This window comes from Hippoglossus hippoglossus, chromosome 9 (genome assembly GCF_009819705.1).
Source record: "Hippoglossus hippoglossus isolate fHipHip1 chromosome 9, fHipHip1.pri, whole genome shotgun sequence".
In the NCBI taxonomy this organism is placed as follows: domain Eukaryota; kingdom Metazoa; phylum Chordata; class Actinopteri; order Pleuronectiformes; family Pleuronectidae; genus Hippoglossus; species Hippoglossus hippoglossus.
In genome coordinates this window covers 14,464,293-14,474,497 of record NC_047159.1, presented here as the reverse complement: position 1 = coordinate 14,474,497, position 10,205 = coordinate 14,464,293, and the positions used below count along the sequence as shown (strand labels likewise).

The 10,205-nt window shown below is 37.8% G+C and overlaps 1 protein-coding gene across 1 annotated transcript in view; it reads left to right on the top strand.

Moving 5' to 3' along the window:
- bin3 (bridging integrator 3) overlaps positions 1 to 10,205 on the top strand; it is a 29,822-nt gene that overhangs the window by 1,083 nt on the left and 18,534 nt on the right. The window contains exons 2-3 of the mRNA XM_034597091.1: positions 5,462 to 5,510; positions 6,975 to 7,015. Of these exons, the coding sequence (XP_034452982.1) occupies positions 5,462 to 5,510; positions 6,975 to 7,015 (90 nt within the window). The remainder of the gene's footprint in view (positions 1 to 5,461; positions 5,511 to 6,974; positions 7,016 to 10,205) is intronic.

Here is a 10,205-nt window from a genome sequence, read left to right as displayed (position 1 = left end):
AGGTGCCTTCATCATCTATCAATAGACCCCCACACTTCATAAGCATTACAGTGGAAACTATTCGATGATTAATCAATTAGTCATCAAACTAAATTAGTCAACCACAACACTGATGATTGGTAGAGCCCATCCCATACATCAGGTGGTTGATAGTATCGCCTGTATGAGCCTTACACTGACATAATGCTATCTGCGTTTTCTCTGCTGATATGAAAACAGTATAAACAATGCAGAACAGATGTGCGTTTCGCATTACATTTACATATATACACATTTTCTAAATTCAAGTTCTATACATGTGGTTGTAGTTGTGTTTTCTTTTCATTTGTAGTTATCTCTAATAAACTTTATGGTCAAAATGTAAACACATCAAGCTTCAGTTAGATTTCTTTGTCATAAGGGTTTGATAACGACATCTTAGGAGTCATTGAGCACATAGTCTGCTGATATATCGGTATTTACTCCCTAATATCACTATCAGCATCTACCCACAAAGGTCCATATTGGTTGGGCTCAAATGATTGTTATTAATTTATCAAAGGAAAATGTCAAACTTTCTCTCATGCCAGTTATTCAAATATGACTATTTGGTGGGTTTTTTTGACTGAGTAATATATATATATATATATATATTTGTGTTTTGGTCTGACTGTTTGGACGATAGCTATGATTTTCCAGATGTCACCTTTTGTTGTCATGAGCAATTTTCCTTTTCAGACAGTATTTCATGAAGATACAGAACAGTATATACAGAAGAACAGTTTCTAACAGATGCTCTAATAAGGAATATAAAGATGATTACCAGGGCCACGTGCAGTTTCAAAACGTTTAGCACCGTTTTGCTACAGTTTACAGGTTGAACAACAAGTTTGCTCAAATCAGCAGTGACATGTAAATGAACCTCACTATGTTAAAAAGGCAGTGCACACAATGGAATCTAAAGGGCTCCATAAATGCGGCAGCTGCTGCTTGGTGTAACATAAAGCGTATTAAACGCATATTTAAATCCATTCCATCAAGCTCCAAGATTTCTTTCACAAAGCCACAGAAGATCATGGAGTTAAGTTCAATGAATGAAGACAAGTGGAGTAAATAGTTGGTCTCGTAACTAACTTACTAGATGAGTCTGCAGGTAGTCGGACATCTTCCATGGAGCTGGTGACCTTCCTGAAAAGTATAACAGCAAATTAGGTCGTGCTATCATTTTCAGGCAAATGGCAACAAGAGAAAAAAAAAAACATTTATCCATAACAGAATTTGTTTTTAATGCATTCCTGATTCTTGACTCTTCTCTCTGACAAGTTTATTTAAATACATGTCAAAGAAGGCACACACAGCACACTACCAAAGTAGTTCACAATAAAACTCCCCAAAATCTTAGCTTGTAAGAAAAACGTAAGTCAAGGGTGTCAGTGTTATCTTATGATTGACAGTTTTTTCTCATTTTGAGTCTTATATAGTCTGAATGTATATGTTTATACTGTATATCTGTGTATTATATTCTTTACTTGAGTAGGCTGTATTGTGTCTTGTCTTTTGCAACATGTTGTTTCATGTTTCCAGGGCAATATTTGTTTTCTGTTACTGGGATACATTTGCCCATCAGGCTCAGCAAGGTGTGTAATCTGTTGTATGTGTCAGAAAGGTTGTGGCAAGTTTCATCTTCTTTCATAGAAAGTGTTAAGTTGATCACTCTCTGGTTATTTGTCAAAAACACAGGCAAAGAGAAATTGCTGTTATGACCGTACACATTTGGTATATCACTCTGCTCATTTTATGCTTTCGAGCTATGGGGGTGATAACCATGATCTTTGTGTTTTCTTCTTAGGAGAGCATGTTTTGGATTCCATGGTATTAGTATGGATTCAGCTATTGCTAATGTTAATTTTTAAAAGAATGGGAAAGTTTGTCCGAGTAGTCTTCAATTGCGAGTGGCTGTTGACTTTAAAATGAGCTTTCTTTAAATTCAGTGCTTGTTTCTCACAATTCACAAATGTATGTTCAATTCTTCAGTATGCCTGTGACGTGTGTGTACATTTAATTGCTTTTTAATACACATCCTTAGTGTCATGTTTAGGGATGACACTAATCAAGATTGCGTCACTCAGTTCAGTCAGAGAGTCAATGGCTGAAAAGCAACGCTGCAACCAGCACGCACGCCAAACACAAGGTCAAGAGTGGGGGCTCTCGACAAGTCAAAAGAGTCTTTTATGGTCTGTGCTGACTGATGCATTCCAGTAGGGCCTGCACACTTGCCTCTATGACGTGAGAGGTTTGACTTTGGGGTCATCATCAGAACAATTCCACTTCCTAATATCTTCAAGCAGCCTTCTGTGCTCCGTGGAATATCTAAGGTCGAATGATGCACTATCCCTCTAATGGCATACACATTTGCAGTTTTAGTGAAAAGCCATTGGTTCTTCCAGTCAGTGCATAATGCGTCCAGGATAGAGAAGACTGTTATGTCTTTGTTCGTGCCTACGTGCTTATTTGACGGCTGTGACGTGTAGCCTATTACAGCAAAGATCAGATAGCTCTGTAAATGAGTTGATAGTGACAGCAAATGTGTAACAGAGCAGTATTAAATGCATCTGGGCCAGGAAATGGACAATGACTGAAAAATGTCAACAACAAATTACCTTTGATAAGTCACTGCAATTTCCTAAAACTAACATATTTACAAATATGTTGGAAATAATGATTATTGGTAAATGAATCCTCGAAGAACTGTAACATGTACTGATATTACACTGACTATATTTATCAAATTGTCCAACATATTCAACACAATAAACCAAGCCAATGTTCAGCTGATCTACCCACGCCTGCCATCAGTAGGCTTACATTTGTTTGCAGTAAAAATTGGACTTCAATTTGCATAAAACACAAGTTTTCTTTCTTTATCTGTCTTGTGGCCAGGCCTCTGCCATGATAAACACTAGTTCTTGGTTCACAGGAACTGACTTACCAATGTTTCTAAATGTGACAGCCCCTACAGAAATATTGCTGTGTGAAGAAACACTAGGAATGATTCTCACAGTGACTACCATCCTCCCTCTTTCTAGTTCTCTCCCTCTGGTTGCCTGTTACATTTTCCCTCTCCTTCCCTGAAGCACACTTCACGCGGTGTGTTTGCCAGTTCTCATGGGCAGTTGAAGAGAATGACCACTTTACTTTGGCTCTTTATAGAAGTGGATATAATCTAAATCTGTAAAATTAAGAACTCTCCTACGTATTTTTTTCGACGCAAATGTATCATTTGGTCTTTTTAAGGGAAAACCCGCACTAATATAGTTACACTTGGACAGACTCTCTGAATGTCCCAGAGACATTCACAGAGAAACAAATCATGTCATGGTAAGCTCTGCCAAGATGTAGCTAAAGAGAACATTGAAAGCAAACAGTTATATAAAACATTTAAATATATGTTTCATAATGCATTGATGGCTATTTGGAACATTCCAGTGTTTGTACTTTACTCTTCCATTGGGTTCTTTGCTGTGGATGTTATGATTTTCTCCCTGACACACCCACCAATGGAGAGCAACATCAAGAAGCTGTTGCTGTGTATTGTTGGTGGAAAACCACCAGAAACCACAAAAAAAAACAAATAGCAAAATCACTTTGACTGCTTCTGTAATGCTGCAGCAGACCAAAGTCACAAAGTAATAGTGTAGTCGTTTGTTGTTGAATATAAACTCATGAGCTGTGTTGTAGCATTGTTCAACTGCTAAGTGGCCTAATTTTTTTGAGATTTCTATTACGGTCCTGTAAATGTCAATTATAGATATGTTTATTGTTGCAGTGGACACATACACTGCTGTTACATATATTTGTTAGTTTATCTTTATTCATTCAGCAATATTTAATGAGATCAAAATCTACTTTTAATGAAATCTTTAATGTCCCTCAAAGTAACGAGTGTCTTCGTTTTCTTTTGTAGTTCATTCTAGTATTATTGTATATAGTACCTAATATTGCCTTGAGACATACACACACATATATATATATTTATTATATTTTTTTCTCCATTACCAATCTAGGGCTCTATACTTTTCAAAATTAAATCTCATGATGATAACTGCTCTAACCCTTTACTGTAGCTTTAGGAGAGTATAACTTAGGGAGTTTACCTTCTAAGAACTATCTATAAATTGATGCTGCTGTTGTGTTTTGGAAAAGCGATCCCCTACAATTACAAATACAAATAACGTACGTAGTAAGGTATTCAGGATGACGTTATAGTGTACAGATCAGGTAATCACAGAAAGGTGAGTCACATTAGATAGAGCTGGGAGGTTCTGAGGTTATTTTCCGTGTTGGCTCACCCAGATGATGACACAGTGGGTGAAACTACTTTCCTGAGCCAAAAGCAACTATACATGCTCAGGCATTGGTAACTGGGTCACATTCAGATGGCTAAACCTTGTATTCAAATCTTCATTAAAAGCAAGGTCAGGACCATTAATACTTTATACAACCCCAAGCACAGAGTCAACACAGAGCCATAAAATACAAGAGACAAATTTGATACCTGAGGCGCTAGTGAAACCTGTGTTATTTTAACTAGAGTAATCCTGCTGTTATTTGACCATGTTGAGTTTTGTGATTGAGTTGCATCAAAAGGATCTTCCTCACACATCAGTAGCATTCCCGGGTTGCACAACGAGGCCCTACATCACACCCTCTCTTTTCCATCTCATTATTCTACACACCTTTCTTTTGACGCAGCTGCTGCCTCACCCTGCCTGTCAGCAGCAACTGTCCATCATATAGCTTAGATTTCAGGCCATTAGTGTCACATCAATAACAACCTACAGCCAAGCACATTGGCAAGGCAGTGTTTTCTGTCTCATGTATTCTCAAGGCACTGTGATGCTCGGTAGCAACTTATTAAGGCACAGGCTTGGGTTTGAAATGGGGATAAAAGATGATGTTTTAACTAAGAAGGAGCAGGTTCCTTTTTCTGTTACCAAAACTATAGTTTCGATTTGTCGCTTTTTCTTTCAAGAGTGAGGAAAAGTTTGTATTTCATTCTGAAAATTAGGCCCAACTACCCCAGTTATACTACACCTCATGACATGTTTTGATGTTGATCTTTTACAGTAAAGTCAGTGTCCTGGTTGTACCTTTTTGAGTCACAATATATTGTGTTGTCTGCCTGATACTCTGAATTAGGTTGACTATTTTCTTGATATGCAGCACAGCAAGTGCATGTGTTTGATTGCCAGCCAGGTTCATGCAGTAAAGCCACATAGAGAAGAACAAACAAAGTCTTCCGTTTAGTGATATGTGCTTGCAGTGGGAGCCAGATGATGACAGTGATTAACAGTTTCAGATTGTCTGTGACCTTAAGACTTGTGGTCATGTAACTGATGACAATCTAAGCATTCAGTAATTTCACCCTTTAGGTAGTCATTTGCCACATGTTAATGTTGCATGTCTTTTTGTGCCATTTCAGGATTCCCTTTAAGATTGGACAGCCGAAGAAGCAGATTCTCTCTAAAACTGTAAGTCACGAATGTACACTAAATTGCCTTATCACTCACAACGATGTAGTAGACACAGAAAATTCTAAAAACGTTGGCATAAGTAGATACAGGATTTCCCACAGAATTAATTCAATCTATGGTAGCAGATGCGCACAAACTGCTGCATTTGCATAAGTGTGACCGTGGCCTAAAGAGTGAAAGAGAAGGTCTTGTGTGAGAGAGGACTGCAGCTGAAACTATGAGGTCTAACTGTTGTGTCTTGTGCATGAAGGATAACAACTTAATGGACAATATCGCGAGCAAGCATTTGGCAAATAGCACTGCAAATAATACTGCACACATATAAACAGCAACGGAGCAAAACACGAAGTTAGTGATCTCTTATGTTATTAGGAGAGTTTTTTTTTAAAATAGGTTCATTATGAAACTATTATAATATGGCGGGCTGCCGCAGGCTAGATAATCAATGGGAAACTCTGTAAATCAAAAAAACTTGCTTTAGGGAAACATTTGTAAAGAACTGCTTTGGTAAAAGGTAAGTTATAGTTAAGTTTAACAAATTGTATATACAACATGAACAGCATTCTGAATAAAGTCATCAGAGTCCCTCAGCCAAAAGACTTATTGGATGCCAGTTTGTCTGAGCCATTCAGGAGGGCAGAGGTGGTTACCTTGAAGTAACAGTGAGTGGGTGTTCTCCTTGCTGGAAAAACCACTTCCACTCTAATGGGTCTGTGGCCCGGCAGGCACTGTCAGACTGGGTTTCCAGCTTCCTGTGCCATCCTAAGCAAAAACCAGGGAGTGGGCTAGAGGCTGCCCAGTTAGATGATCACCTAGTGACAAAGTGTCAACTGCCTCCCTCAGTGTTTTGGCCTCTGTGTTTAAATCCAGGAGCCCACAGAACCACAAGAAAGACGCCCCTGAGGTCTCTGTAACCCACGTGACATGTTTTAGAGACATAGCTGGACAAGCGGTCCAAGCCCTTGTTCACCCTGGGAGCTTGATTTATTTCACCTGTAGTTCAACCACTGGAACTCATCTCCAGTCACAGTTCCTCAGCTAAAGTGTATGTCTCCCCCCCCCTCAAAAGTCCTTGTAAAAGAACAAGACCCAGGGGCTTTTCAAGTAAAGATTGAAGATAGTTAAGTTATTAAACACAAGCCTCAAGTCAGCATCAATTAGGCAATCATAAACCTGCAAAGGTTGTTGCAGGTTATGTGGTACATTTCAAACTATGTGATAACTTGTTATCCTTTTCATTTCTCTTATTATTCTTCAGATAATGTGGAAGTATAAAGAGGATTTTTTTCCCTCCAAAATTATTCAACGATTAAGCTCTTGCAACTTGTATGTCCTCAGGGTCTGTGGTCAGTAAATGGCTCTGTGATTATTGTGTGTGCATGTCTCATGATAAATAATCTTCTTAAAAAACTTAACTTAACTTGTGTCAAATAATAAAATGATTATTGTTCTTTTTTTTAGGTCGAAAGAGACTTTGAGCGTGAATATGACAAACTCCAAAAGTAAGTTCAGATTTTGTCGATGTTGATTACTACTATTAGTATTACAGCTTTTATAATTAACTGATGTTTTTGTGTGTGTTGCAATATGTGTTAGGTAAAACTGTATTTTGATGCCTTCGCTTTCGTGAAGAGGTGATCACTGTGCCCACATAATGCACACTCGTATTCCTCCCAGAGGCCTCCTTGTGCCAATATGAAAAAAATCTTCAACGTTTAATTTAAAATGAAACAAGAGTAATATTCTAATGAGAAGTGTTTTTAAAGAAAATTAAATTTGCAGCATAATGGCTTTCTATATTTCCTACTATAATGGTATTCATCAGCCTGCTGCTGTGTCCAATGTGGAATTGGCCCACTTTCCTGTGTTAATTTTAATACTATTGTATTAATGATATTAAGAACTAAAGCATCCAAATGTCTTAGACCACTTACCTATTCAACTGAATGTGAAACTGGTCTCAGACTTTTAAGAAAGTAAAGTTTTTAGAAAAGTAAGATATTTACACCATACACACTGCAATAAAGATAATGGAACTCTGAAGAGATCGGAATATATTTTCACAAATATATGCATATTTATCCAGAACTAGGTTGTTGATGATGTGTTCTACACAGTTAATAAACATATTGGTAGTTTACAAAGCACCAAGATCATCACACATAACATAACATGTACAGTACAGTTTCTTGGTCCCACACAATTAGCCAATCCCTGCTGTGTCTAGTCACTTTTTTCCCTTTAACATTAAACTGTGTAAGCATTTTAACTATGAAATTACAAACTGGGTAGGAGAGTTTACTTTGAATGAGATAATCCTCATCCTCTGATAAATCTAGGCTTCAGCTAAAAATTATAATGATATGAAAGTTTTCCTGTAGATGTATCATTGACGCTCAATAAAGTTCAAGTATTTCATCAGTTTGTACACATAGACATCCTCAGAGCTCTTTCACCCATTAACAGGTAATACTTAACTAGTCTTCGTAAAATTATTGAGTTACATTTTACTATGAAACAAAGGCGAGAGGGGTTCCGGGCACTTATGAATCCAAGGCCTAAAAACACCCAGGCCTTCCCTTACTGTTGAGACAGAGGTTCTTGAAACTCCCTGAGGGGCCCTGCAGAATGAGTGGGAGCACCATTTCCCTCTCAGGTTTGGTTGAGTAGGAGGGCCCTTTATCAGCAAGGTGTGGTGCCAATACATCTTATAGATGAGTCAGAGCGGCAGGCATGTAGAGACATTTAAGTTTCACCCTAGAGATCCATATCAACATGTAATGGTCTATCTGCGGCTTAAATATTCTTGGGAGGCCTAAACCACGATATCTCCACCTCTCCTAAGACGATTAGTGTAATATGACCTGTGACGTAGTAGTAATGATAACAATTAATTGAATCTAAAACTATTTTTATTGACATGTGCACAGCAGCATGCTCAGCAGCACATTTACAGAATATAGATATAAAGCATGCTTAAACATTTTGATCAGGAATGTCTTGTGTTTTTGTTATTAATATATATTCATAAAGATAATTATGTTGTAAAATCAAATTGCGAAAACAAACAAAACAAAAACATGCAATTAACATGTGACAGCCTCAACCCTTATTTAGCAGGTTGAGTGCTAACTGGCTCAATGACCATACACATTTATTGGGGTATCCAACCAACTTAACAAGAAGGGTTGTTGAAGTGAGGAGAAGTCATTTAGGATTAATTATTCTGATTGCTGAACATTTGCCAGGTTGAATTGCTCGTGTGAATATTGCAGGGGCCTGAATAAATGAAGTAATGTAAATAGGCTTCTGAAAAGGCTATAATCTTTTGGTTTAGATTTACATGGAAGTTTGATGCCTTGGCTGAGAAATGCACTCACCAGATATTACTCAAAAGAAGGGACTGGTGACAGCGGTCAAACATTGTTGACTGCTTCTTCATTATCTAGTGTCATACAAAGGGTTTGTGTGTGAAAGTCATAAAATGCAGTAGTAGATGATGTGGACAGGTGATTGTAGCTGCACGTGCCCAACAAGGAAGGAGCAGCAGCTGTTCCACCAGGCCACTCTATTAGCACCTCCTGGAAAGAGACTCCAGGCTCATCGGTACAAATCCAGATTGCCTCCTTCACTCCGGTGCTGACAGAGTAGGAAAGATGGAACAGCATTGTGTGACACTTTGTAAAGTGGGAGTCACTACCTGGAACATGGGTTTCACATGGAAAAACAACCTCTTTAAGAACACACCATGAGCGTACAGACGTTGGTCTCGTAACAGGCTAGTTTGTTTACATGGTGAGATGCTTTCACCCACTATCCTTTAAGAACGGATCTCCATGACTGGCAGGCTTTTGCAGTTATATTGTTAATTTTACTCATCTCATATTTGCCTCCTATGTTACAGTGTTAATTGTGTCAGCCAATTTGCAAGACACTATTTTAGTTTCGGTTGGTTTTACGCGATGCCCTCCATTAATTTCACTGGCATTCAGAGTCCCATTCAAAGCAAAGTGTACTTATATATGATTTCTAAACTATTTATGTTTGCCACCATCAAAAAGACAGAAATGATACAACCACTTATCGGTATTTCTAGATGTTTATAATTTTCTCAGAAGCATTTTTAGAATTCAACATTTTTTTTAGTGGCGGTATTATTCTGAGCAGAGCTGTCTTTACGTTTAGCTTTTAAATGCTCTTTCTAAATAAAAACAGAGTTGATTGTCCTGGTCTACATGCACACTGATAATGCATTTACTGGGCAACTTATAATATATCATAAAAACAAGAAGCCATCTTAATTATTAGACATTGACTAAATCCTGCCTGAAGTATTGCTGATAATGTTGACTCTAATGTGAGTAGCATCCACTGCAATTAGAAATGCCTATTTCTGATTATCTGAAATGTTAACATACATTTTGAATACATTAGAGGACGGGTGTTTCGGTGTATGAGAACCAGTTACATCTAATAGATGAGAGGGATACAGCAAGTTACTGTGGAGATTGTTCTGACAGAATGTTTTCTTTTTTGCGTGGCGAGAACAATAAGGGATGAAGTTACATCATTTATTGCAAATGACATTTTTGGAACCACCTCCATCTGGTGTGTTGCAATTCAGTATTAAATCCTAAAAAAAACACTGAGGCAAACTAAAGCGTGTAGAGGACAAATTATAGGAAAAATGTT